Source organism: Fusarium oxysporum, chromosome V (genome assembly GCF_013085055.1).
Source record: "Fusarium oxysporum Fo47 chromosome V, complete sequence".
Taxonomy (NCBI): Eukaryota; Fungi; Ascomycota; class Sordariomycetes; order Hypocreales; family Nectriaceae; genus Fusarium; species Fusarium oxysporum.
In genome coordinates this window covers 3,176,206-3,202,970 of record NC_072844.1, presented here as the reverse complement: position 1 = coordinate 3,202,970, position 26,765 = coordinate 3,176,206, and the positions used below count along the sequence as shown (strand labels likewise).

The 26,765-nt window shown below is 46.7% G+C and overlaps 12 protein-coding genes across 12 annotated transcripts; 6 read left to right on the top strand and 6 right to left on the bottom strand.

Moving 5' to 3' along the window:
- Window positions 1-615: 615 nt before the first annotated feature.
- On the bottom strand, window positions 616-1,932 carry FOBCDRAFT_240234 (Metallo-dependent phosphatase-like protein; the record flags this gene model as incomplete). Its single annotated transcript, XM_031184760.3, has 2 exons — window positions 616-680; window positions 867-1,932. The coding sequence occupies 2 exons, from the start codon at window positions 1,930-1,932 to the stop codon at window positions 616-618; spliced, it is 1,131 nt and encodes a 376-aa protein (XP_031040402.3).
- A 1,157-nt stretch (window positions 1,933-3,089) lies between these two features.
- On the top strand, window positions 3,090-3,713 carry FOBCDRAFT_201998 (uncharacterized protein; the record flags this gene model as incomplete). The annotated part of the gene is made up of 1 exon (XM_031184759.2): window positions 3,090-3,713. One exon carries the CDS (start codon window positions 3,090-3,092, stop codon window positions 3,711-3,713), a length of 624 nt encoding a protein of 207 aa, XP_031040401.2.
- Window positions 3,714-4,403: 690 nt separating this feature from the next.
- On the top strand, window positions 4,404-6,031 carry FOBCDRAFT_201997 (major facilitator superfamily domain-containing protein; the record flags this gene model as incomplete). The annotated part of the gene is made up of 6 exons (XM_059609017.1): window positions 4,404-4,665; window positions 4,715-4,828; window positions 4,877-4,957; window positions 5,068-5,465; window positions 5,514-5,921; window positions 5,978-6,031. 6 exons carry the CDS (start codon window positions 4,404-4,406, stop codon window positions 6,029-6,031), a joined length of 1,317 nt encoding a protein of 438 aa, XP_059464964.1.
- A 195-nt stretch (window positions 6,032-6,226) lies between these two features.
- Window positions 6,227-6,924, bottom strand: FOBCDRAFT_201996 (uncharacterized protein; the record flags this gene model as incomplete). Its single annotated transcript, XM_031184756.2, has 2 exons — window positions 6,227-6,761; window positions 6,815-6,924. The coding sequence occupies 2 exons, from the start codon at window positions 6,922-6,924 to the stop codon at window positions 6,227-6,229; spliced, it is 645 nt and encodes a 214-aa protein (XP_031040398.2).
- A 1,401-nt stretch (window positions 6,925-8,325) lies between these two features.
- FOBCDRAFT_274463 (uncharacterized protein) lies at window positions 8,326-10,665 on the top strand (the record flags this gene model as incomplete). The annotated part of the gene is made up of 6 exons (XM_059611488.1): window positions 8,326-8,643; window positions 8,691-9,260; window positions 9,310-9,412; window positions 9,576-9,862; window positions 9,939-10,518; window positions 10,571-10,665. The coding sequence occupies 6 exons, from the start codon at window positions 8,326-8,328 to the stop codon at window positions 10,663-10,665; spliced, it is 1,953 nt and encodes a 650-aa protein (XP_059464963.1).
- A 1,352-nt stretch (window positions 10,666-12,017) lies between these two features.
- FOBCDRAFT_201994 (uncharacterized protein) lies at window positions 12,018-13,705 on the top strand (the record flags this gene model as incomplete). The annotated part of the gene is made up of 7 exons (XM_059609016.1): window positions 12,018-12,189; window positions 12,266-12,379; window positions 12,434-12,566; window positions 12,626-13,043; window positions 13,108-13,309; window positions 13,387-13,583; window positions 13,637-13,705. 7 exons carry the CDS (start codon window positions 12,018-12,020, stop codon window positions 13,703-13,705), a joined length of 1,305 nt encoding a protein of 434 aa, XP_059464962.1.
- Window positions 13,706-14,784: 1,079 nt separating this feature from the next.
- Window positions 14,785-16,798, top strand: FOBCDRAFT_224159 (cytochrome P450). Its single transcript, XM_031184738.3, has 5 exons — window positions 14,785-15,238; window positions 15,291-15,381; window positions 15,434-15,502; window positions 15,565-16,158; window positions 16,216-16,798. Exons 1-5 carry the CDS (start codon window positions 14,900-14,902, stop codon window positions 16,653-16,655), a joined length of 1,533 nt encoding a protein of 510 aa, XP_031040380.2. The 5' UTR covers window positions 14,785-14,899; the 3' UTR covers window positions 16,656-16,798.
- On the bottom strand, window positions 16,776-18,107 carry FOBCDRAFT_224158 (uncharacterized protein). Its single transcript, XM_031184736.3, has 5 exons — window positions 17,749-18,107; window positions 17,675-17,697; window positions 17,608-17,627; window positions 17,167-17,552; window positions 16,776-17,119 (listed from the first exon to the last, which is right to left on the bottom strand). The coding sequence occupies exons 1-5, from the start codon at window positions 18,012-18,014 to the stop codon at window positions 16,822-16,824; spliced, it is 993 nt and encodes a 330-aa protein (XP_031040378.2). The 5' UTR covers window positions 18,015-18,107; the 3' UTR covers window positions 16,776-16,821.
- Window positions 18,108-20,148: 2,041 nt separating this feature from the next.
- On the bottom strand, window positions 20,149-20,691 carry FOBCDRAFT_201991 (uncharacterized protein; the record flags this gene model as incomplete). The annotated part of the gene is made up of 3 exons (XM_059609015.1): window positions 20,149-20,287; window positions 20,317-20,524; window positions 20,574-20,691. 3 exons carry the CDS (start codon window positions 20,689-20,691, stop codon window positions 20,149-20,151), a joined length of 465 nt encoding a protein of 154 aa, XP_059464961.1.
- A 740-nt stretch (window positions 20,692-21,431) lies between these two features.
- On the bottom strand, window positions 21,432-22,322 carry FOBCDRAFT_240231 (ribonuclease T2-like protein; the record flags this gene model as incomplete). Its single annotated transcript, XM_031184734.2, has 2 exons — window positions 21,432-22,066; window positions 22,121-22,322. The coding sequence occupies 2 exons, from the start codon at window positions 22,320-22,322 to the stop codon at window positions 21,432-21,434; spliced, it is 837 nt and encodes a 278-aa protein (XP_031040376.2).
- A 1,678-nt stretch (window positions 22,323-24,000) lies between these two features.
- On the top strand, window positions 24,001-25,775 carry FOBCDRAFT_250700 (glycosyl hydrolase; the record flags this gene model as incomplete). The annotated part of the gene is made up of 1 exon (XM_031184733.3): window positions 24,001-25,775. One exon carries the CDS (start codon window positions 24,001-24,003, stop codon window positions 25,738-25,740), a length of 1,740 nt encoding a protein of 579 aa, XP_031040375.2. The 3' UTR covers window positions 25,741-25,775.
- A 21-nt stretch (window positions 25,776-25,796) lies between these two features.
- Window positions 25,797-26,392, bottom strand: FOBCDRAFT_319806 (uncharacterized protein; the record flags this gene model as incomplete). The annotated part of the gene is made up of 4 exons (XM_031184732.2): window positions 25,797-26,002; window positions 26,053-26,110; window positions 26,165-26,281; window positions 26,339-26,392. 4 exons carry the CDS (start codon window positions 26,390-26,392, stop codon window positions 25,797-25,799), a joined length of 435 nt encoding a protein of 144 aa, XP_031040374.2.
- Between the last annotated feature and the right edge of the window lie 373 nt (window positions 26,393-26,765).

The following is a 26,765-nucleotide window of genomic DNA, read 5'->3' as shown; positions in this document are numbered from 1 at the left end:
GTTGACCACACTACCACCGTGACTCCGAGGACACCTTCATCTCACCTGAAGGCTCGCCAGTGGAGGGATGAAGGTGGATGGGACCGGAGTGATCCGGAGACGTTCTGTGGATGTGGGTATGTACAAACATTGGCATCAATCCTCATCATCTTCAAGTGCATGATAAATTAACTTCTTGAAAACTCTGGTCTCTCTTTGAACCATGGGAATTGCTATACAGCAGTCGATATGCTTAAAGCACAATTTGACAGATCGGATAACGGCGTGGGTGAGGTCACTCAAGCTTGGTATTCTATTTGGGGGGACGTGGCAAGTTGTTTTCAATCTCCCTTGGACACATTTGTACTCAAGTAGGCAATTGCATATCCTATTCCTACTACATACACTTGAATAGGTTGGATTCTGCTGTACTGACGGTCAATATCTGATGACTTCTTCCCAATACGCCGATCTCCTTGTGCAGGTCACAGATACATGTGGCTGGTATGTGCCAGGAACATTGGTACCGTCTTCCATCGGGTTTGATACGGTTGGCTGTGGGTACATGAATTATTCCCCTGGCCTTGACTTCTGTGCCATTTCAGACAGCGGTAAATTCATGGGCCGCAACGGGCGTTACTGAGCTTGAACAAATCCACTGGCTCTAGAACTGGCAATGGGAGCCCCTTCATACAGTACCGCTATCAATCATCAAACCCACTGCTTCGTTCTTCCTGTCATAGTAAAGATTTGATGCCATGTCCATAGTTGGTATATTCATATTCAGTTTCCAAAGAATTAAAGAAGTCCTTGACGCTCTTCTACGAGAGTTCTTTCTTGGAATCATCATTCAAATCGAGTTTTGCTCTCATACCTTTCCCGCCTACATTGAGAGCCCCGCTGCTGGGTCTTGTGATCATCATCCGGCATTGTTACATAATCTTGAGTTGAGTTGCCATCTGTAGAGCTTCCATCGCCTAGATGACGCTCAAGCTCAATATCTACAAGCCACGGATACTGCGTGAGTCCCTTGCTTCCCATAAGTGCCGCATTGACGAACAAGGTCTCCCCGGGAGCCAGTTGCTCTTCATCGCCCTGGCAGTAACTGGCGACACAACATCTTTGAGACCCATATCGCTCTAATCTGTCTTGACGAACTTTCATGTCTTCAGGAGACTCCCACTTGGTCCCTTGCAAGCGTGGCAGACTCTCCACAACTCGTGACTTTGCATTGTCTATGTCGCTGAAATGGGATGGGTGTTCTGAAATCTGTGGTCGCCAAGAAACGATCTTTGCGCCCCAACTGTTGTGGACATGTCCGAAACAGTGAATTCGGGGCTGTGATTTTGCAATGGCAGAGAATAGTTGAGGGCAACCGATTCGTTGCCTTTGTGGCGTCATATCCATTATGCCGTGCGGCGGGCCATGTGTCACCACCATGTCAATCCCTTTTGGAATAGCAAACTCATGGGCCCCATTGTACTGGAAGCCCCAATCCGTGCTGCTGGCTGTAGCAGGAGTATATGGACTGGTATAAACCTTGATCAAGGCGCCATTCTGGAGGCGAATCTCATGCGTTCCTTCGTTGTGGAACATGATACCATGGTCTCCCTCAATGAGCAGCCTCTTAGCCTCACCGTAGTATCCGTACTCATCCTTGATACTTTGCTCGAGGTCTTCTTGTGCAACTCTGCTTGCTTCTGCAATCTTATTTTTAAAGACACCATCGTCAAGAAAGAAGTCATGATTTCCTGCAATGACAATCTTGATGGGGGCATCGACTTCCTTGAGAAGTTGAATCGTTTCTCGAAAGCCTTCCAGTTTAGAATCTTTCGTGAGGTCACCGCAATGTATGACAAGGTCGACTGGTGCGAGCGGTTTCTTATCTTCCTCGAAGCGTAATCCGTGAGTATCTGACAGGATAAGAACCCTTGTCTTAATGAGGGAGGACATTTTCAAAGCCTACTTTTGTAAGGTAGTGATGTTTCGGGAGAAAAGAGGATTATAAATGGTGAACATGGCAAATGTAAATGAGTATAGGAGCGCGATCGAGCTGATATTTATTATACGTGTTTAGTGGAACAAGTTTATTTAGTGTTTTGAGCTTTCCGATGGATGGTTAGATACCAAGACAAGCTTCTCAGAAAGAGTTTCAGCCGTGAGCCTAATCCCGAAACTTTACACATAGTTCTCACTTTATGACTCAACGAAAAAGTAACGTGGTTGCATCAATGATCGTCCACGGCTAGCATGCACGGAGGCTAACCATTTTGACCAAAGAAATCATGGCAGAGAAAACATTAGTTTGATCCACATTTAGATATTTTTCTTTATCAATATTACCCTATTAACTCATGGAATCCGGTTGCGTTTATTGGTATATTGATCTTTTTTTCGATAACCGACATGTTACAAAGCGAATAAAAAGTCCGGTATTTAGTATCTAGTAACACAAGCACTGCGTACTTGATCTGTAGACTCACATGAAGCTCATCAGCTTGGTAGTATGACAGATTGCCTTAGAGCGAGTATTGGCGGCTCTAGATATAACTGCAACAACCTAAGTACAAGATGTGATAATGAATGGCTAGTAGATTTGACGTACAAATCCCAAAGTATATACCCAGAAAGTACATGTTATAAGATCATCGAATTCGAAAGGCGCGCTTTTATCACATTGGTAAACTTGTTCTGCTTTCTAGTAAGAGATGTCTAGGCAATGATAAGGAGGACTCATCGTTTAGTCTCATCAACAGGCATATATTAAGAAACACAATAGAAAAGTGACAACTCTTCCACGCCCGTGATCCTTGAATAACGTTTGTGGCACAGTCCCATAAACTGTAATGTTGAAAACTTTTGTAATATCAGAGCAGTACCATGCTAAGTTCTGTGTGTTGATATAAGCTCTCACTCTCAACTGCAAATAACAATACCATGGAAATAATTCGACAAACTCTATGATAAAATTTGACTGCGCATGAGTATATAAGAGCATAAGGTATTCCTTTTTCCACTAGATCACTCTCCCCCCCTTTTATCACCAGAGACTCCTTTTCACCCAAGTTTGACCACCAATTTCACCAAAACTTGAACTGACAGCAGACGAGATGGGCCTTTTCGACTTCATAAGCCGAGCTTTTCCTCCCTCCTACCAAGAAGTCACAGCAACCAAGTCATGGAAAGTGACACTCTTGTTTGGATCTGACCCAGACTTGTTGAGAGAGGCAATCTCGCAGGTGAAACTGAACATCGGCTGGCAAGCCCGCCTCGAGCTTTCCACGACAGATATCATCGATTTGATGAGGAAAGGACTGTACGTGTCTCAGGAAAACGTTATTGTGCAGGAGAGTTGCATGACCGTACGTCCCTACCAGCAGGAGCACCAGACGTACTACTATGATCGTCATTTTGCTCTTATCGGCCCTAAGTGGAAAGGGAATTTGGTGGTCACGACACTTAGCTGCCCTGTTGCAACCAACTTCCGCGTCGAGCATCTTTCAGCGGACAAAATATTTCGCTCTTATGCATCGGATGTTTATAGGACGCAATGCTGGGTATACCATTTCATGATAAATAATCCTGAGGTCAACGCAAACTACATTTTAGACGATACTCCTTTGAAAGGCTTATGGCCGTGGCCTCGCAACGAGCATGTCATTCAAGAAAGGGAAGAGGAAAGGGAACAGACAAAGGAGAGAATCGAGGAAGCCGACATGCTTGACCTGCTCTAAATGAACCTGCCGAGTTCCATGACGTCAGGCGACAGGATATTATCAAACAATAAATGCCCGTTAGGCCTCGATGCAGCGCTGTTACCTTTGACACAAGGAGACGGGCTGTTGCTCATTACAAAAACTTGATATTAAAATCCTTTATGCAGTCTTATTACAATGCCTCATGAGGACTTCACTGGGGATCGAGATATCCTGATACTTGAACTACGTAAGGATATAAGAAAACATCTGCCTCTTATCTATGCTAAGAGATGAAAGACGTAGGTAAGTAAGACATAAATTTAGGTAAATTCAGTATAAATTAATAGACATTTAGGCTAATCTTTTACAGTACCTTAATGCCCTGTCAAATATTTTCTCGGTCCCTGAGATCTGCCCTCTTGTCCTACAGCCTGGATGGGAGTCAATCCATGTCCGCCGTAGGCTCACAGCCTGAATGCATTCATGCATATGTTTCAGATTATCACTGCCCGGGTGTGATTCGTCGCTGATCATAATAACGGTCAGCCCTTATAACCATGCAGGTTCCTCAAAAAGGCGGTTCCCCTCGCAACCTGACGACAAAATTCTCGCTGTCGCCTTTCCTGGCTACTGGATGTCAAAAACATCGAAACACAGTTTCATCATCACAAGATGCCTACAAAAGGCATAGACGATCGCCGCATACATATAGTGCTGACTTCGGCAATGGACTACATTAAAGGCTTTCGACAGTATCATGTGAACTTCTGGCTCTGCACGCTTCTGTTATTTCTCGTGGAGCTTGGTTGTGCAATCCTTGCTGCTCCTTCGCCCATGCTTCTAGAGACAGCCGTCTGTCGGCATCATTTTGAGAAAGACAGACAGCTTCTCAATGGAGAGCCAACAGATGAGTTCTGCAGGAGTAACGAGGTACAAGTGCATTTCGCATTCGTAATAACTGTGCTGTCAACACTGTCGACATTGGCTGGTATGCAAAATCATAACGGCCCTCGAAGACAAAGGCTGACCGTGCAAAGCGACGATGATGCAAGTCCCAATGGGAATGCTTGGGGACAAAGGCGGCATTCGTCTTGCTTTTATGCTGAATGCCACCAGTACTATCTTCTACTGGGGATGCATAGCAATCGTAGGTATGGCGTCCCGCATCGCACTTGAAGTAGGCCTACTCATCTTGATAGGATCGCAGCATCACTTTCCACTCTGGGGCTTCTATCTCTCACCAATGTTCATACTCTTAGGAGGTGGACCATGGGCGACTGGTACACTTGTTTTCGCTGCCATTAGCGACAGTGTCAAGCCAGAACAAAGGCATGCCCCAACTCTCATCATTCCCAATCCCAGAACTGACATGAATATTTTAGAACAACAGCGTTCTCGATCATGGAGGCGATATCAGGAATCGCGGACCTCCTCGGGCCAATTATTGGCACAATGACGATGACCATTCACCTCGGGATTCCGTTCGCTCTCGCACTCGTGGTTTTCTCTTTGGTGTTCATTCCAGCGAACCATCTTCGCGAGAACACAGTGAGCGACATGGAGGGTGTTCGGTCATCAGTAGCTGAGACCGAGTCACTTCTCAGTGCCGACAGCACCTCGGATCGTGAGGAGACTGACTTAGAACACACCGCCAGGGACCTGCTCCCTTCAAGAGCCGTCATATTCAGCATATGCTTTATCTGCTTCTTTTTCTTCCAGGTAGCAAGGGACTCCACGAACTATTTGATACCTTGGGTGTCTTTACGCTTTGGAGAGACCATGGCCCGGGTATGCTGGCTCACTCAACCATAATGTTATCAACTGACCATGTCACAGGCCGGACTCCTATTCTCTCTACGAGCAATCATGTCATCTCTTCTATACTTTGTTATCTTGCCGCTTGCCACTTCTTGGATAGACCAGACTTGGCAAAGTGCAAACAGAGATCTTGCACTTTCTGCATCGGGTGCTTTTTGTTGTACATTGGGCACTCTCATTGTCGCAGCCGCATCAAACCTTGCGACGGTTGCTTTTGGATTTGCACTATCAGTTCTGGGATCAAGCATGACCGTTACGTTACGATCTTTCCTTGCTTCAAACGTGCAAAATGCTTTTTCGGGGCGTTTATTCGCGGGTATCTCTATGACAGGGACTATTGGTAGCCTCGTTGGCATGCCCATCATGGGAGCTGCCTATTCTTTGGGCATCAACTACAATATTGGGCTTCCTTTCTTGGTTTCGGCAGTAAGTTACATCGAGCCAGTATGTAACTAACTCATGGCCAGCTAACATTGTCCCAGCTATCGTATTTTCTCGTACTTGGACTCCTTGTATGGCTTGCGTCGAGAATCTGACATGGTGACGGAGACAGCGGGCGAGTCGCGAGAAGAGGTTGCAAGCCTCAAGACATTTCTACGTGAATATTAAACACCCATGCATTATATTGAATATCACGTCGAGGCCGCATGGATATGTTTTGACTATCTTCACTAGTTACATTCACGTTTCTCATAATACCTGTCTCTGACATCGGATGCAGGGGACGACCCTTAATAATGCTTTGGACAGACCCAACAAGCCCGCGCAAGTTTGATTGTGGCATCATTCAGACCACTCTTGCAATCGAACGACCAGACAGACGGACTATGGGTCGGGGTGAGGTCAACGCTAAGGTCCTCAGGCCTAGAGGCAGGTACAGTGAAGTTGACACGACCTCGATTCTTCTCGATGCGGCCGACAATTTCATCTTCACCAATGACACAGATGCCCAAGACATCCAAGAGATTTGTCTCAGCCAAAAAGGCACGCAGCCGTTCCACAAATCCAGCGGGCAAGGGGACGTCCTTGTACTCTTCTTGGCCAGGATGATTGAAGCCAAACTCATATGGCTCCAGCATATCATCCCAAAACCTCCAGGACCGTGGAACTAGGTAGCCTCCAGCCATTCTACCATCTGGGGGAACAGGCCATGGGGTTGAAACGTGGCCGAATTCCACAACACGTTCACCTTCTTCAATGGAGAAGTGTTTGTGAAGTAGGGCCAGGCCAACCGTGTCAGTGACCTCAAAATGTTGAAAGATATCTCTGTATAGATCATGAGAAGGAAGTTCTGGCAAACGGAAACTGGAGGGCCTCACCTCAGTTCTGCCAGGTCAGCTCTGTCTCCAAGCTTGGCCAAACGTTCACTGAGAAGTTTGTTGGACTCGCTCAGTGTGGACAAGCTGTTGAATACGTCGATGTGCCACATGTTGTCAAGCTATTGTGCAAATAGGAAACGTGGATACTATTGGGAACCCTGAAGTTAGCAGTTGATTTGGTTAAGCTAATGTCGAGACTTTCCGATGGCGTCAGAACGAGGGCCTCGATACATCATATTTTATGGCCTCATAGAATGAGGCTCTCAGCCTGAACTTTCGTTGCATCCATTCATTGTAAGCTATGTACAGTCTTCCAGAACACCAGCACTTTGAGCATCCAACTCTGTTGATAACCCCACCGTTCATCAATAATTTGCGGGTTATGTGTTGTAACGTGACCATTCATATCCATCAGTTATCTCCAATGCCCAACTTGAGGCCTACCTTACCCATGACTTGTATGACATCAAGCTCCATGCAGAGCCTCAAGTTGAAAAATGCATTGTATCTAGGGGCCGGGAAAGTGGTTGGAGATGGATGTGACTTGTCCGCTTTACCTCGGGTCATGAGGCTATAAGATCGATTTATGCATGGCACATGTATCTTATCCTCGGGGAGCACGAATGCTTCTGATATCTAACCAGAGTGCCGAAATAAACTAGTCCAAGGGTCTACCAAAATCTGCCAAAGTTACCTAAGTCTTTTTGTCACTTAAGATAGATGAGCTCGGGTCACCGGGTACATGTACAAAAGAATGATGGAGTGATGGGCATGCCATTTATCCTAATTCCAGGCTTATCTGTGCAGCACTCCCCTGCACACCGACTGCAAGCCCGCGTCAGATTTTGCTGAGTGGCTTTGTGCAGCCTAGTTTCGGAACGGGCAACATATGCACGCTGGCATCATCATTGTTTGGGGTTTAGATGTTTGTCGTTTCTGCATGGTTTAGTGCCTTTGCTCGGACGTTTTAGCATGGAGCTCAAACCCTAAATAAAACAAATACCTATAAGACCGGAGTCCTAAGCTTTTCAGGGCTTCTCTGGTCTTTGAAAATAGGTTGACACTCTAGAAAGGTCATATGATTTCATGCTGATTTGTGTAACACATCAAGGGAGCACATTGCTTATTTGGGCTTATTGCAGCTACCCAACACATTTTTTCAATGTGCACAAATCACATCATATGCAATATGCCGTCTTGAGACATACATGCCGTCAATCTCTCAACCAGACGGAGGATGTGCTCCCTTTCGATCATGTTCTGCAAGTGAGCAGCCTCCATAGGTCACCCAACCTAGCGCTGTCACGCGCTCAATTTTCTCTCGGACATCAATGAATTGGGAGGTATCACATGGTAAAAATAAATGTTGTGAGAATTTAGGAATCACTGAGGAGTCTGCGACCGCAGTGAGTGCTACCAACCGTACTATGTGTAAAACGTTCACAGACAGTTTCATAGACTTGGTCCAACCATCACACAATTTTCTCATTCACACTTGCTATCAATTAGCCATGTCACATCACTACTCACCCAACTCTAGTATTCTCTCCGTTCCCGATGGGGATACTCGATCTGCGAGTGACGTATGCGATGGGACTGAACCATTCAGCTACGCGAATGGCGATTTCCGCCGAGGCCACGTCCACTTCGCTGCTGAATTGGGCAGCGCCGTCGAAGAAGCCGTTGCATCGACTGTAGCAAGACACGGAGGCTCTGGTATTGACAAGAGCCTTGCCTGGGAAGCCATTCAGAGTCTAGCAAGGTCCAAGCTTGACGGACTTACAAGTAGCTTGATAGCACCAGGGGACCAAGGCTTTCACACTTCTAATGTATGTACCAGTTAGTCTTAGTTAACAGACAACTAATTCATTGCTAGAATTTTATTTCTGCCGCTGAAACGTCGCTTCTCTTTTTTGGAAATGCCGGCTCTATGGACCACGATGTCCCATTGATGACAGGCTTGGATGCGTTCTTCCAGAATGAACAGCCTCCTGGCTTCGAAAATGTTCAAAACCTGGCCGTACCAGAACTAGAACGTACCATTTATGATGATGGTCCCTCCTCACTGTGGCAGATGCCCATTCCAAGTCCCTCCTCCGGAACGATTACTCTGCCAACCAATAGTCCATCCTTACAAGAGCCGTGGCCGGATGGAGATTCTGTTAAGTCTTTCACGACAGATAGCACACGCACTATCACAACCACTCCTGTTCCTAGACGTCGTGGTACGGCGGCCGGACAGGCCGGACAAAGACTCGCGATTCCTCAAGCACGGCACGACGATTCTTGGCCCCAGAGAAACTTCAGACCTTTATCCAAGCGTTCTATAACTCAAGCTGATCGTTTGATGCAAATTGATGTGACGAAACTACCTAGTCAGCGATCTAAGCGCGGAAGACCGAGTCAACGGCCTAGTTGCGCTCGTTGCAAGATTCAGAAAAGAAGAGTGAGTTAGGAATCTTCAAAATCAACGAGAGAGCTCACAAGCGTCAAAGTGCTCTGGCAACGCTAAGGCTTGCGAGTCTTGTGATGTGTCATCCGTGTATCGACATCTCTGCATTCCCGCAGATTTTAAAGGGTCTCGGACTCTCCTTCACAGTAAGTCATCAAGTCCAGCAGAAAGTTCAGTGCCAAGATATTGTAGGCTTGTACCAAACACGGATCCAATCTTTACTCGATAACGTCGCTGAATGGCCCCCGGTAGAAAGTTGTAATGCAGTAAATATTGAAATCTCAAACGGGTTTACACCGACAATGCAAGTGTCATTAAGGCCGTACGTCCCTTTTAGCCGAGATGCTCTCACTCACGTTCTATTCCGTGGGACTGAAGCTGGCATGATTACTCCGAAGGCTGAGAGCACGGCATTTTCACTGGAAGATGGCACTTTAACACCGGAGAAGATCGATGCCTATTGCGATAGTCTTGCATTCGACCTAGCACTGAATGAAGGAAGGAGGGCAACGGACAGGAATAGGCTTGCGAGTCATATCCTTATGTTTGCTACGACACAATGTGCAGGACTTCAGGAAGTGCCGAGTATAGAAGGGGTATGTAACTGGATCGTTTGTCATCTTGCCTTGAATGACTCTTCGGGTGCACAACTCAAACTAACTCGGCATGTAGATCGGCTTGGTACAGCTTGCGCTACGGTTCTGGGCCATGCAGGCTGTATTTTTCAAGTATCCTTGGACGATAGTGAAAGGCGCTTCAGAGATAGGCATGTCTCCGCTGGATATCCCTGGATGTTGGTTTGGAAAGACACTACTCCCGCGGCTTGTCAACCAACAACTCGACAAGGCTTTCGAAACCCGTATGGATGAACTTGAACGAGAGATCCTTGAACAACTTCAAAATATGATCCTCCGCCGTGACCGAGGCACGCACTGGTGTGCCATTTTCTTAACAACTTTTACACTCTTACATAGCCTCGAGAAAGACTCGTGGAACATGCACGCCTGGGAGTATGAGAAGAATCGTGATGGTGGAACTCGTTGGCCTTTGAGAAGAGACCCGTGTGATTACTATGGTCAGAACAAACATATCGCAGATACATTGACGACATATTTCCGTATTGTGACGAATGGGCATGCGCCATTTGCCATAGACTGGACAAAATCTTCAAACCAAGGCCTCCTGGGTGAGAGTTCACATGCTCGGTCGCTGATTGAGGGCATACAAAAAGACCTACAGAACCCCCAGTCCAGTAAGTAAAATGCTCCTAGAATTTTAAGTGACAATCACTGATCATATAACAGACTACGGGAGAGAGTTATATGCCCTGAGCGAGTTTCGAAGGGACGATATCGAGAGCTTGAACTATCACTATACCAAGAGATTGATTTTAGGTTAGACCAAGCGAGATACGATGCTATATTTAGGAGTATCTCAGCTATGAAGCTACATATAAACACTTGAAGCAAATACAGAAGAAAAACTTGTGACGTCATATACCGTCCCGCAATAATCACATTCGCCAAGCTGGCGGCCGCCCACGATTCGTCCACCCAGCCGTAATCAGCAGGGCATCTACGGAGTACCATGTACATAAATACTCCCTGCAAATCTGTGACGCTACCAGGTGGATACTACGGGTAACCGATCCTAGTTCAGGGGCAAGACAGAATTCGCAATGGGCACTTACACGTACAGTAACATATATCTTGACGTCCTCATCTGGGTATCTTTTCGCAATAAATTCATGCCCAACACAGCATTTCCCAGCACAAAACGACTCTTCTCATTCCACGGGTGAGATGGCCTCAACACCTGAGCTGACAATTGGTGGCTGTGAGACAGCGTCACACCGTCACAGCCTGACTTTCACAATGCTGTCATCTTTGCTTGCGCGTCGGCCATAGGGAAAAGGATCGTCGCAGTTTCGGAGCCACATTTCAATTGAGGTATCTTTTCCTGTGAGTACCTCCAATCTGTGTAATCCGGCGTGTTTCATCTCCTCCTTGGAATTCTTTGTGGTGGGCTGCAGTGGTCAGCGAGACTGGCTGCACAAACGGGTGAGTGCTGCTGACCTGTTTGTTGTCGCATTTCATTTTCTCGTTCATTTTTGTGGCGAATCAAGTGAACGGTACAAGATAGTGGTAATTTAGGGACAAAAAGTTGCGTTGGTGATTCAGAAATGTTTCAAATTATTGCTTCTTCCTGGCAAGGGAGTCTGCTCAGCTCTCCTTATACTTCATTCCTCCTCATCCTCATCGCCCGGTCAAACCTATGTTTCTCCTAGCGCCGGAAAGTATGAAATTCTGAATATTCTAATGTTTTTCCGATTGTCATTCTGCTACTCTCGAATCTCTATGATCGAGGCCACCAGTAACAGAGTTGCGGAAATTCAGGTGGCGGGCGTACAAATACTAGAGCCTGATTTACCGTCTGCTCCTCTGATTCGCCTGCCTCAGTCACCTTGCATATTCAATGCGGCATGGGCCAACATTAATTTTGCAGCTGATCCTTACGGGTGATGTACATTCCGAGCATGTCTTTCCTGAAGTAGTGCGGTGCATTTGCATTTGCTGAAGCAAAGGTGGCTTCAAACCTCTTCCCTATCCCCGAGTTCATTTGCCGATCAAGCTCCCGCTTCCATTCTTGCTTTCCCTTTCCTCTTATCTCAGTGCTCTCGCCCGGTAAATATACCACCAGAATGCCTTATGATAAATTGATTCCACGTCTCGCCAGCACCCTGCTGTAAACATGATGCAGACTGATACGAAATCCGCTTGCTTGGCATTGGTTTTCTTGGGTCTTATGACCGTAGGCGATTCCGTGACTGACAGCCTTCTCCCCGCTCTCGCAGATGACGCTCAAACCCAATCGGGTCGCTGGAATCTGGGCACTGCGGCTCTTGTTCTCAAAAGCGTGTCTGGTACGTCGGCGCTTCACGTCTAACGAGGCTTTCGATCATAACCTAAATATCGCTTTATTACTGACATAAACTACAGATATCATAGGCCAGTTTGTGATTGGCTATTCTCTCAACACTAAGCCCAAGCATCATGCGATGAACATTAACGTCACGAGTATCCTTGTCGCCAGTCTCGTCACATTGTTGAGCTGTATGCGAGTATCAGGCATACAATTCCCATGAACTCAAAAACTAATGGTGATAGTATTTTACGACCAGCAATGGCCCGTCTTGGTTGCCATAGTCGGCCCTCTAGTAAGATGTATCGGAGGAGGGTCCCATGCCTCGGCATTTCTCATACTCGCCATACTCCATGATCAGGCCCCTCCTCAGTACCGGTATGCTTCCTCATCCTTCGTATCCTGGTAGCCGTGAATTTATACTGATGGTTTCTCAGGTTCGCAAGTTACTACTGGACAGGATCTGTTTCGGTCTTGGCTCAGGCTCTAGGTCCATTCTTTGCCTCTATCCTCGCTGATCACAGTCACGTCTTGCCCGGGGTACTGTCCGGAACCTGTTGCCTTGTCGGCTTTTGGATTTCAGATTCACTAAAACCTCCGTCTTGCGAGAGCAATAACCCTAGTCATAATGAGACCACTTCCCTGTTGCCTCATCACCAAAACGATGTTGAGATTAAGAGACTCAGCATATCGGTTGCAGAGTATATGTCTAGATGCTTTGGCAAAAAGTCTCTTATCAGAAGGTCGAGCCTAACATTTCTGCCACAAGTGTTTTTCCTCATGGCTATTTGTAAATCAACTCGGCCACTTTTCAAAAACTACATTCAGCACAGAGACCATGTTAGTCCTACAGAGGTATGCTTACCAAGCCCTACGTCGATTTTCAATCCATAATTACTGACCACGATTATACATCTAGGCCGACGCCTTGTGGCTTCTCCGAAGTGCCATGAGCGTTCTGATTTTTGGCATCATCCTACCAGGCATTGCTCTGGGCACTGCACCAAGGGTCTCATACCCTAACAACATGAATCTTCGTGTCGCCAGAATCAGCGTTTTATTCATTTCGGCTGGCGCCTTCATGATAGGTCTATCAGGTTCTCTACGTGCCATCACAATAGGTCTGTCTTACCCAAAACCGAAGATAACACTTTCTGAGACCAGTTCCAAGCCCTTGTGATAAATACTCTCGGTGTAGCAACTGATCTTAGCCTCCTTGCCTTTGCATCGTGTAACTTCAGCAGCTCCGATGCAGGAACTGTCATTATGACCTTGGCATCAATCGAGAGCGCAGGAACATTGCTCGGGATTGGGGTTCTATACCCGATCTATCAGTGGAGTATTAACGAAGACCTACCATTCCTCGCAGGAGGCGTTCCTTACTACATATGCGGGGTGAGTATACACAGTTCGAGTCTATGTAGCCTACCTGCTTATTCCAACTACAGTCTCTCTACGCAGTCACTGCCGTAGTTGTGTGGTCTTTAAGAACGAGAAGACAAGCTCCTGATTCATGAGCTGTGGTATGTAGGATCAACCCTATAAGAACTTTGCTAACAGACGTTCTCCCCACTGCAGGGGATCCAATAATCCCATGCAAACAAGATCTTGAAAGCCCTAACCCGGGGTCGAAATAGTTGAAAGGTTGAGTTAGGAACTTGTAGGCCAATAAAATACGGTGGTGTGATGAGGTACCAACTCGATAAGGTTCACAGGACTGCAGATCGGGGCATTTGAGAGCTCGTTTCCTTTTCCCCGTAAAGTTACAGAAGCCGGTGTCGCTTCTCCTCGTCCAGTATGAAGTCATGGGTATAGGCAATATGAGGGGGTAAATTAGCCGTTCTTGGAATTCAACTGGCTGATATCATTTTCCTGGTACTTTAGACTTGACCTGTGATATTGGCTACTCAGCTACCGGTCTTGGCGCCACTCGAATTTTCCCTCATTATCTTGATATATCTCGCTAAGCTACATCATAAGCTTCATATCACCAGATAGGTCTTGACCACCTAAAGAGTCAGAAGACTAGCTTCCAATACTTCGGGCTCCTTCTGTCTCAACACCAAACAAGTATCCATAGAACTGGCATTTGTGAATGGCTCGGGCTGTATATGAAGTCCGCGGAACTTGCTCATATAGACGCCCAGCTGCAGACTGCAGCCCAACATGAGACAATTCTGATGCACTGGGCCAACCAAGATGGGACTATTTGCAAAGCAATGCCATGAATCATCATATCTCAACAGCGAGTATTCAGGAAACTGCTCGGGACTGGTCGATGGCCGCCAAACGAATACGACGGGTCCACAACGGTCATGCCCGTGCACATAAACTGTCCTGATCAAGATGCCCTCCTCTCCACCGCATTGCATGCATATGCGTCGATACCGTTACATCACCCACTGAACCGAGTCATTCAACCGGAGCGTGTTTGTTTCAGAGAGTAATTTCGCCAAGGCTTTACGAAATATCAGCTTGAGATGCATCGGTAGTTGGCAGTGGCCTCGGGGTCGGGCCCTTGAAGGTCCCCGTCACATGAGCTTCGGGCCTTCGGGCGGCACTAACTGCAGATCATCTACGCCAATATAGATTCAGTTCTGTCGATCATATATCGGATCTTGAAGTATAAAATTTATACACTATGAGAGGAATATCTATTCATCAAGCTCAGGACAGAACAATCGAAGAGTTCAGTAATTGCCAATCATCTCATGGCGTCCTATCTAGATCTCCTTCTGGGCAACCCCCACTATGCCATCTTTTGCGGCGTCACTTTATTCACTCTCTTCGTCATAAGATACTCTTTACTCGGCCATGTTACGAAGTTCCCGGTCTTGAATCCGAAAAAGTCACTTGAGCTCACCAGCAACCGTGCAACTCAGGACTTCATTGCCGACAGCAAGAATATTCTCACAAATGGCAGGGCTTTATACAAGGACCAACCGTACAGAGCTTATACAGACTGGGGAAAAGTGGTCGTGATTCCACCTAAGTTTCTCGATGCGCTGAAAAGCCACAAGCAGCTAGACTTTACGATTCCTGCTGAAGATGTACGTTTCACTTCTCATAGTGGCTCGATAATCGCAGTAACTGATTCAGCAGGACTCTCACGCATATATTCCCGGATTTGATCCTTTTGTTTCTGACCCAAACATTTCGAAAGTTGTTACCAAGTACCTGACCAAATCTTTAAGTGGGTTTCCTGGTTATCCTTGGCCTATGGCATACTGACTCTTTTGGCTCAGCCAAGCTCACAGCACCACTCTCGGAGGAAGCATCTCTGGCCTTTCGTCAAGTTCTTACGGACTCCACTGGTAAATATCCTCATCAAATACCTCCAGGGTCGAACAGAGATTAATTTTGCCGGACGTTGTAGAATGGCATGAAATGTACCCTCAACACGACATCGTCCGTATCGTATCGCGTATGTCATCACGAGTATTCATGGGTGAATCCCTCTGCCGCGACGACGAATGGGTCAGAGCCAGCGGTGACTACACCGTCCAGTCCTTCAAGACGGGTGACATTCTACGGACGTATCCTCGATGGTCACGACCCTTTGTGCATTGGTTACTTCCATCTTGCTGGACGCTTCGCAAGAAATTGGCCGAAGCAATCCAATGTCTGAAACCCCATCTTGAGCGTCGCAGCGTTATCTCAGCAGAGGCTGAAGCACAGGGAAAGCCCTCGCCTTTCGACGATTCGATTGAATGGTACAAGAAAGAAGGCTCTACACGTAACCCAGCACTCCTACAAATCTCATTGTCACTCGTGGCTATCCACACAACGTCCGATTTGCTTATGGAAACGCTTTTCAACATTGCCCAGCATCCTGATTTATTCCAGCCTCTTCGCGAAGAGATCATGGATGTGTTGACTACAGAGGGACTCAAGAAGACAGCCCTGTACAATCTGAAGCTCATGGATAGTGTCATCAAAGAGTCTCAGAGATTACGACCAGTTCTACTCGGTAAGTAGTTCACCAAGTATTCTACAATCTACATCTTGCGTCTAACCAACTTTCAAGGCTCCTTCCGAAGGCAGGCTATGGCAGACATCACTCTTCCAAATGGCGATGTGATCAAGAAAGGAGAAAAGATTGTCTGCGATACAACTCACATGTGGAACGGCGATTACTATGAAGAAGCTGCAAAATTCGACGGCTATCGTTTCTTGCGAATGCGGGAGGCATCTGAGCAGGACAAGCACCCTCATCTTGTCAGCACCAGTTTTGACCACCTGGGCTTTGGCCATGGCAATCATGCGTGCCCTGGCCGATTCTTTGCGGCGAATGAGATCAAGATCGCGTTGTGTCATATGCTGTTGAAGTATGATTGGAAGTTGGCGGATGGCGTAGTTCCTAAGCCGTCGGGTTTCGGGATGGCTTATTTGCCTGATCTCCAGGCTAAGCTACTTATCAGACGACGGACTGAGGAGTTGGATATTGACTCTATTGAGACTTATTAGATAGAGGGTTGTGAACTCAAAGCTGGCTAGTCATTAGGGTTATTAGATGAGGACAAAGGCAACGAAATTGACTTTATCCTCATGGAATGCTCTTTGCAGGAATATGAGTCTTCTACACAGTTTCTATTCAACGTATCGTTATATTTTGGCTGATTGTATATCGCTATCAACATGGTTCTGGGTAGTCATCTCTGTCATACTCTCCGGTCCGCCGTGAATAAGAGCGAAACATCCGTCTGGGTTTCGAAACACTTCCTCTGTCCCCCTGTTCTGCTAGCCTCGTTTGGCTATCTAACCCTTGAACATCCTCTAGATGATATGTCCCGTTGCTAACCCTACTCGAAAATGTGCCTTCAGCTATAATGCCACAATGCTTATCGCGAGCGATCTTGCCGATGAGATCCGCCATTGACATCTCGATGTGTAATTTTACAGTGTATGCTAGTGGGTGAAATTGCATATATCTGTGAACAATCAGCATGCTTTTCGTGAGCTGAGGTAATGGACGTACACAAAGGTATTTCGTAAACTCATCATGGCAATAATAAGGACGTCCATACTCAAGGAGAATCCAATGATAAACATATTGAAATGCGTTAACCTCTTATACTTCGTAAGGCCATGAATTATCAGATTTTTACGAACGATGTGGATGAAGTAGAAATTCAGACAGCCATCGACAATAAGATAGATGACTTTTTCGCATCGATCCCACCACTCGTTGATGTGGATATATCGTTCAGATACTTGCAATCGCGCCGGAATCCAGATGCAATAGACAGAAATATTAACGGCCGTTATGAGCGTACCGATCAGGACTTTGAGGCGGTAGGCTTTCTTTTTGTTGGTGAGGAGGATGCCGCAGCGATTGACGATGATTTGGAGAAGGAATTGGACCTATCGGGAGAGGGTTAATTTTGGCGGTTCGCGCGGATGACTTTGAAATTCGTACCTGAAGAGCCCATGTCGTAACTGAGAAGCGGTCAGTAAAATTCATATTGAAGAGACTGAAAACTTACGAATTGTAAAATAAAATGCAAAACTGTAGTTAATGTCAGTAAACATTCTCATCGCCCAATATGGGACAACTAACCTTGGGGGTATAACGCCCAGTAAATGCAAGATACAAATAACCATAAAAATCGTACAGACCGTCAACTCCCCCCAGACCATTATAATATACGCATTTCGAAACACTCGCCGGCCATGGCGCTGATACACCTGCCAGGTCTGCCTAATGGCCTTAAACGCAGTCAACCATCCAAAACCAAGTGTGAAGCCGAACGCCGCCGAGGCGATGACAAGGTCGCCTCTTGTAACCTCCTGAGCGTTGTAGTGGGGAGAGAGGAGGGTTAACATGGCATGTCAGATGGGAAATCATTTGGGCGTGATATCTCGGGTCATATTTTTCATGGTTAAGGAATTGGAGATGCATAAGAGGGAAAGAAATTTAGAGAAGGACATCATAGACTAGAGGTGAGAAAAGCAAAGATTTGGCCGAGGGCACATGCAGGGCGATATGTAGCGGCAGGCTGATGATTGGGAGTTGTTGAGATGCTAGCTGAAGCCTCTTCATGCACGTCGGGTCATAATGTATCATTGACGTAACTCGATCAGCAATGTCTGAGTGTGAACAAGTACCGTCTACTGTAGCATCAACCAATGGGGAGAACCCTAAGAGTGCCTCTTTCGCCCCTAATCCCCAAAGTAGTTCAAGCCTTTCCCCGCGTCGGCAGATTCCAGACCGAAAGAGGCGCCTTCACTGCCGTCAGCGGTTAAGAACCGTGCTGTTGTGTGCTGTAGGTTCCGAGTCGTGCTCGTGGCTTTGCTTTTCTATGTGCTGCTTTTTCTTGGAATATTGGGTAACAAGATCTGCGTGCCAAGTGACGTTCTGCGTTAGCTGATAAGTGACCTATCGATTAAAGGGTTGCGCATCAACCAATTGGTGGTCGTGAGTGGCTAGAGATCGGCGGTTATGTGGTGAGGCTGAGACTTTTGAACGAGTCAAGCAGGGAGAGTTTGAGGGAGCAGTGTCTAGAGTGCGTCCAATTGCATTGTAGCGAATCGATTCATTTCGTGGCAATCCAGCCTCTTTGAGCCCTCATATTCGAGCGGTAGACATCACTCAAACTCTATCCATCGTCTTCAAGGACTCCTCTTGTATCGTGGCATTTTCATTTCGCCTACGAAGCCACTCTTCTCACCGCCTTCAGCATATTATCAACATTCACACGAAGACAAGAAAAGAAACGTAATTAGGTTATGGCGCAGGTCATTTGGCTTCCCAACGACTCGGTTCGTCACCCGCTTTCCTAAGGATAATCCCTCCCCGCTAGCAACCGGATCGTCAAGCCACAGCTAGCCGTTAGCACAACCAAAAGATTGGGATCTTCCATTGCAATGAGGATACTGCTTTCAGGTTTGCCGCGCTGCACAGTAGCAGAGTCAGGATAGAGACGAATCGGGTGCGGCTCGTGCCGAGACTCATGACTCCAAACTGAGGAGTCGGCTTTATCCCCTGAGGCGATCCCTCGAATTGTCGCTTATGTCGGTGCTGAAATCGACACTAACGGACTCTAGTAGTTGAGGGCCAGGATTGAAATGTCAGCTGGACTGTACATCCAGCCTTTGGCGGCTGATGGCTGAGCTAAGGTAGAGTGCTGAAGTACCTCTCATGACTTGACACCACTCAATCTGGCTTGGGTTTGGCGAAGAGTATTTCCGGCGTGACACACTTGCGAAACGATTTCAATGAGATAAAACAAGTTCTTAACAAGTCCTCTAGCGTTTGTAAAGTTGTGGCAATTCCAGCAAGTCGTACTATGTAGCATAAACCCAATCCAACATGGCCGACCCTGAGGCTAATTAGTTACATCATTTACTTCCCCGCAAATTCGAGCTGAGTGATCGCCCTCTAATTGAAGCCGGTGCAGATGAAACGGCACTCATGACACTCGCTTGTACAGGAGGTTTAAGAAAGGGTCTGTGCAAAGATCGATCATTGCGGTGCCGGTTTTAGAGCTGTTAAGTGCGACGATCAGGTTTCAATAAGGCTGATGTCGACAAGAATAATGCCATGTCGAGGTAGCTGTTCGCCGACGGTGCCCAGTCTGACTCCACTACCCTAAAGCTAGTGCAAATGTGGAGACTGCCCGTCAACGGGCCTAATGCTGTGAAGCACTAGAGCTCGTTATGTTTAAAATGACATTCGAAGGTTTGCCAGCTCTTTTGCTTTTATGAAACAATTTGCCATATTAGGTACTAGGTCCTCAACTCAATTGAACGATTAGCATTCTACATGCTTGTTCATTGGCCATCCGCTACAGCAGCGCGTACTTAGGCCTCACATTCATGAAAGATCCTGGAAAAAAAGGTTTATATATCATGTATTAATTGGAAATCGTATGTACCAAGAAGCTGTCGATCTTCTTATTGGTGCAAGCACATCTTTCAACCAACCTAGCGATGTGAATCTTGCTCAGGGATTGACAGTCTATTTGCAGTTCGTTCCGCCATGAACAAAAGTACCGTCAGAGTTCTCACAGCCACATGTTCCGTCATTAGGATCCTTGATACAGGTTGTCCCAACTCCAGAAGACTCTCCGTTGTCGCTACTAATCGTCAGATCCGTACTATAAAACATTTGTTTTAGAACACCTACTTCCAGAAAAAGGTCCAGTAATCCGCATCAGCAGTGAGCTCGTCGGAAGTAGGCGCATCACATTCGTAAGCTTCGCAGGTACCGTAGGGAGCACCGTTGTTGGCATCATATTGGTGATCGACCTTGAAGATGGCAAAGGTCTGCTGGCCAGAGACACGGGTGTTGTAGGCACATTCAGCGGCCTGGATGGCGTTGGAGGTCTTGGATGCTGGCTGTAGTGTTAGTATAGGATATCAGCGGGGATGAGGTTGACGCACGAGAGCATGATGGGCTCTTGGGGTATTTGCCCTTGGTGTTGCTCTGAGCAGGCTCAAGAGTAGCAGTAACGGCGCCTGCAACGGCAAGGACCGAAGCTAGTGTAGTGAGAGGATACATGATGAGTGATGTGAGGTTTTGAGGTCTTGGCGACAAGAAATTGATAGTCTGGCTGTGTCAAGATAAGACTGTAGCTCCCAGATATTCGGAGACCTTATATACGACAATTTCTCTCCTTTGTTTCAAAGAAATTGAAGACGTGTTTTCGAAACATGCCATAGTGGAGATATCCATGATTCTCTTGGTGGAGCGCTCGCCCCTTGGTCAATTCTAGCAAGGATAAAGTGGCTCAAGCTCAACGGCAGCTGTCGTGTTTATACGCGGCCTGAAAACATGCATGGATATTATCTGGGTCTGTCAGCGTTGTTTGGGTGAAACAGCAGGTTTTGAGGTTGTGACTGGTGGAGATATTTGGCTGAAGCAAGCCGATAATCCGATGGTGAGGTTTCGGAGATATTGTAGACTGGGGTATGTTTCCTCTGGATTGAGTAGCTGAGTTGGCCTTCATTGCATCTATTGCCCACATTCCGTGATCCTGATATGAAGTTGTCCGATGTTGACTTATATCTGCATACTGAATCAACTCCAAAGCCTGACCTTTGGTTGGAACAAGTCTCGACAAAGGCAAGAAGTTGCCCGTAATCTTGGACTATTTCCAGGGCGGATAACGTTGAAAAGAACGATCGAGAACTGGGAAACGGCACTTGATTGGCTGCTAGTTCTTAAGTAAAGTATGTGATTACATACGGAATTTATTAAAAGGGTATCTAAGCTAAGGTGAAGTATACTGATGGACTGAGCTAAAGGTCCTCCACATCCGCAGCGGTATGCGGATGAAACGTCTCAAAGTTAAAAATTGCCTTCTTGGTTTCCCCCTTCGGTTCATACAACACCAGCTCTGGACAATCTCCCAAATCGCCGAATGCGCCAGAGTCAGTAAAGAAGCCATCTTGCAAAGTCCCTGTGACATTGAAGTGATACCCAATCTCCCGTATTCTTTGTCCGGCACAGCGAAGTGACACGCGGGAGCCATGATGATCCTCTAGAGTATCTTGGATGTCTGAGAGCCGATAAAACATGGAATATGAAGGAATAATGCCGTCGTCACGAAGCCAATCATACGTCGGCAGCCTCTTGTGGAGAGACATGGCTTTTTTGAAGTACGGGGCTGCTTCTTCGGAGACTTCATAGTGGCTGAAGCACTCCGGGCTCAAGGTGCTGAAGCATGTGCCATGCTTAGCCCATTGATCTTGCCAGAGCTCGTCGTTATCACCATCGGGTGACTCCCAGAGTTGGTTCATATCGTCAATGGTATCTTCAGCACCTGCATGGTAGAGGATTTGTGTGATGTTTGTGTATGTGCGGTTGGTGTCGCAGTGGGTAGGGAGGGAGCCGTCGTTGTGGATTGGCCAGAGTCCACCAACAGTCCATGAGTCTGATGAAGAGGTTAGAGACAGCCGACTTGTTCATGTGGGGGACAGAGACTCACCTAAAGGTCCAGTGACTGGTCGTGTATCCCAGACTTGAGTCTGAATTAGTCTCGCAGGTGATGAATAGCAGCAGGTGTCATCAGCTGCAGCATCATCATAGCATGAGCCTCGGCGACTACCAGCGTAGACATTTGGTGTCCCAGCAAGTGCCACAACAGAAGTAGCTGCTGTGATAAGAGACAAAATCTGAAACGAAGACATGTTGCTGCTATCTCAAGGTACTGCAGTCTTCACTTGAGTTACTTTGCAACACTTGATTTTGCAATGATATGGCTCCTGACTTTATAATTCTCAACGGCATCCCTCTGACCATGAAATGAGCGATTTCTATACAATCCAGTTTGTACGATCATCCACTCGCAACCCGTAACTGAGCATCATAGAACTGTTGGTTCTGGGGCTGATACAAATCCTCACTTGGCAAAGTTTATATCCTTATCACCAATCACAAACTGAACCGCGTCAGCTACAGTCCGAAAACGTTCAGCCTCATCTTGGCGCTATGTAGAGTTTGTGGAAGTTAACTGACACGATACCAAATGCGGACTATGCGGGACAAACAACGAGTGATACTTTTGCAGATCCATACCAATTCACCAATTCACTTTTGAATTTCATGGTTTTTCGTTCATGCAAGGTACTGAGGTCGTTATTTGTTTTCATTCAAATCCTGGTTCCCTTGGACCTGCAGGCCGTTTGGTTTCAGTTGAAGCCACGATGATCACAATTTCTCCTCATGATAATAACACAAAGGCTGGAATGCGGACCGGTCCGTATAACTGCAGCTACAGTGGTTGGACGGGTGATGATGTATACCTCTGGCCCAAGCTCCTCAGCCATGGGCTTATGTTAGAAGGAGTTGAAGCTATTTGAACCGTCATTCCAGAGATTATGAGGGAAAAGTTATCATCGGAAGATTAAGGATTGCCATGCTGCGGTGCTAAGAATAGGATTGGGTTTGCGTGACTGCCAAGGTCCAAGAGATTCTGGGTCATTGTTGCCAGCTTCATGTCTGGTTAAGCTTCAGCTGAGATAATTGTCAGTCCTCAGATGGTAGTTTACGATCGAAATGGATGTCTCAGATGCGCTCAGCGGACGGGACATCTACCCGGACTTAGTAGACCCATAAGATCGGAACTGAGATCTCAGCATATCCCTTCTTCCGAACCACTCAGCGCCATCACCAATCTCTTCCAGCTTTTCAAAATCTCGCAGCCTAGTCTTGGCCGAACTTAAGTTGTTTCCCGGCCAGCCCAACAAAGGACCATGAACTCTCACCGTCATAGAAACCTGATTGTCGGAATGTGATAGTTAGAGTTTTACTTGTCAAAGGCTGGGCCACCGCCACAGACGCGAGGACAACGGCGAGAACACCACGGAACATATGCAAGCCTCCAACGATGAATGCTATTTGCCTTGACTCGTGCGAGAAGTGTAACCCGGCTGCGCGGACTAGTCGCGGCCCCAGAATTTAGGCTATATGAGCTTGTGTGGAGAATGAAACGTCATGATGTTGATGCACTGGAATGCCAATTGATCACTCGATCAACCTGGTCTTAGGGGCTTGCATGGGAGATTTGCTGTTTAATTGACATTTCGTTGAAGCCAATTCAATCATTGAGACTTTTCAACGGTTCAGAACCACACGACACCTATTGGTTTATGGTTGATAATAGCTTCAGAAGATAGTTGTGAAGACTCGCCTCGTGTTACACCGAGGTCGATCAAGGATGACACTCCTGCTAGGACCGATTCAGGTTTTCGGTTAGTAAAGAGGGGAAAGAACAATGTCATCAAGAGCAAGATAGTCTATAAAACCGTCATCAATTACAATCTCCGTTTCTTCTCCGCATATTCTTATCATGATGCGACCGTCAAAATGAAGCTTTTCAGTACCATCGCGTGCCTTTGCGCATCCTCACTGGCTTCAAAACCACCTCAGTTTCACAATTCAGCAAACCACCCCGGCGCCGATCCTCATGTGATCTACGACTACAAAACAGGCCAGTATTATGCGTACTCAACAGAGGGAGCAGATCCAAGAAATCTGTTCGCGATATACACCAGTCCTGATCTGTCAACTTGGCACAAACATCCGGGCGGTGTGCTGAAAGCGTGCTACGATGATGACATGAACCGCATCGAAGGTGGTCAGGCCTGTTGGGCGCGTGACTGGTACTGGGCTCCCGAGACATACTACAATGAGAAAACCGGATGGTACTTTTTCTTCTTTGCTGGCCGGTTGCGGGAGGACCTGGCAAAGGATTACTTCCGATACTCGGACTTTGAAGAGCCGTCTAAAATTGGCGTGGCTGTCTCTCGTTCGCCGACGGGACCGTTTAGGGAAATTGAGTCTAAGCCGATTGACTACTACCCTTTCGATCCCGACTATCACGATGTCAACCTCATCATGGACGAGAAGCAGATGCTGCCACCGCAGAGTCTTGCAAAGGGTCAGACGGCGCCGAAGGGAACATATATCCCCACCATTGATGTTAATATCTTCTTCGACACTGATGAGCGCATTTATCTCTATCTTTCACGGAATGCATACCGGAACTGGAATTGGGATAAGAAGCTGGGCAAGTACATAGAGGAGTCGAATATCATCGTGGTAGAGATGGAACGCGCTTGGTGGGACGATCCAAAGGCATCAACCATGCCACAAATCATCGCCTCACAAAGGAACATCCATGCCAAGGATGCGCCAAAACTTCCCTCGAACATCACCTCTTACAACGGCACTGGGGAGATTGGATCACCACCTCGCAAAGACGGCTGGAAGACTGTTATTTCCTACGGCGCTGATCCGCAAGAGTGGGAGAACTTTCATGTTGACGACTATAAAAAGTACAATGGCACGAAGAAAGATCGCCGTTGGGCTGAAGGGAGCACTGCCATCACGAGACCTGGCAAGGATGGAAAACCTATCTATCTTCTAACATACAGCGCCAATAACTACGAAGCATCCAATTATGGCGTTGGCTTTGCAACTGCAAAGTCCCCATTTGGTCCATTCCGAAAATCTTCGAACAACCCTATCCTTTCGCAAAAGCCCGATGCCGAGATTCCAATCTACTCAACTGGCCATGGTAGCATTGTTGCTTCACCTGCTAAGCACAACAAGAAAGCTGGCGCTCAGGAAGTTACACTACGAACACCTCCCGGTGCTGAGCTGTTTTATGTGCATCATGCCCGTAACAGCACAGAGCGTGATCGTTCCATTTACACGACTCGGATGACTCTCGATGAGTCTGCTGTTTACTTCGGGACAAATGATGCTCTAAGCATGGATCTTACGCCACTTGATCAACCTTTACCGAAGAACACGTATCCCATCAAGATGGATGCAGAGTGCTCTGATTCGAAGAAGAGAGGGCGTGAATATCAGATTCGTGTTGAATCCAAGCCAGGTGCACCTTTTGATATTCTTGAAGGAACGAATAGGGTTGTTGCACTGCCTGGAAATACAGTTGCAACGTCTGTCAAAGCTGACAGGCATGAAGGCTCGTTTGTCCTGTCCTTTGATAACAAGATTGTGAAAGAATTGGCTTACCAGCGCCTGAGTGTTGATGGAAGTTGGGCAACAGTCACAAAGAAGAGAGTTTCCTACAGATAGTCTTCAACTCATGCTGACGAGTTGCCTGTTACTAGGAATGCTAAAGATTTCAAACTTCAGAGACCTTTCTCGGAAATGCGTGCAAATACAGGCGAGGGATCTATAAAAACCTCCATCTTATACGACTTTAAGTTGCCATCCTCGTCCCTCTTCATCAACATCGTAGCAAGTGCTGGAACTTTGATTTTTTGCGTTTTGGGATCGTCTCCCTTGACAAGATACCGAACATCACAACGATGATAGATACAGGGGCTCACATAATCTAGGCTCGTGAGAAATTTGCAGGAGAACTTGTGATGTATATTAACTTACCAACATGGATAACATCATGTTCTAATCCATCGAACTTAGCCCATATAGCTTTGAACATCTGGATACACCATCAGCATGTGGAAGGGAACAGGTTCTGGTTTGTGTAGTCTACTTCTCTAGCATCCATGACGGAGCGCGCCGGGCTATTCGCGTATTGGACTGTGGCATCTGCTGTATAGAACTTATCGAGCCATGCGTCTACATCCATTTTGGCACTATAGGCGTTGTTCTGTGAAGAGAAATGTGTCAATATCAACAGAGTTCAGTGTGCAAAAGATAGACGTACTTCAACCAGCCAAGCCACAGCCTCTTCTTTTGAGAGTTGAAGATCTGAAGACATTTTCAAATTTATTTCTATTTGTTTTCCCTTTACTTGTGTTCGCAGTTGTTGTAATCTGGAAATGCCCAGAAGCGTTTTCATGTATCGTGAAATTTATACCCCCTCACTAGTCAAGCTATTTTTTTGGATAAGGTTGACCGCTACACTGACTAAGCCCGCGACTTCCGGACCACATAGCCAGGTACCCAGATAGTTTAGATAGCGGCCATACTATGTGGAACTTCATAAATAGTAGATCACCCAATTTTGGGCTCCAGTGGTTGAACAGAGGTGAGAGCCACGACTATGAACATGTATCTTCCGGATATGAGGCTCAGGTATCCAGTAGTGATTTGCGAAAGCTTGTATTAAAAAACTTGATAGACTATGCCGT

What these genes read in the sequence shown, in the direction of transcription:
- FOBCDRAFT_224159 (XM_031184738.3), top strand. Translation starts at nt 14,900, where the DNA reads ATGGCGTCCTATCTAGATCTCCTTCTGGGCAACCCCCACTATGCCATC. An exon ending in TTACGATTCCTGCTGAAGAT is followed by an intron (nt 15,239 to 15,290) that starts GTACGTTTCACT and finishes CTGATTCAGCAG; the next exon opens with GACTCTCACGCATATATTCC. An exon ending in GTACCTGACCAAATCTTTAA is followed by an intron (nt 15,382 to 15,433) that starts GTGGGTTTCCTG and finishes CTTTTGGCTCAG; the next exon opens with CCAAGCTCACAGCACCACTC.
- FOBCDRAFT_224158 (XM_031184736.3), bottom strand. Translation starts at nt 18,014, where the DNA reads ATGTTAACCCTCCTCTCTCCCCACTACAACGCTCAGGAGGTTACAAGA. An exon ending in CTGGGCGTTATACCCCCAAG is followed by an intron (nt 17,698 to 17,748) that starts GTTAGTTGTCCC and finishes CATTAACTACAG; the next exon opens with TTTTGCATTTTATTTTACAA. An exon ending in AGTTTACGAAATACCTTTGT is followed by an intron (nt 17,120 to 17,166) that starts GTACGTCCATTA and finishes GATTGTTCACAG; the next exon opens with ATATATGCAATTTCACCCAC.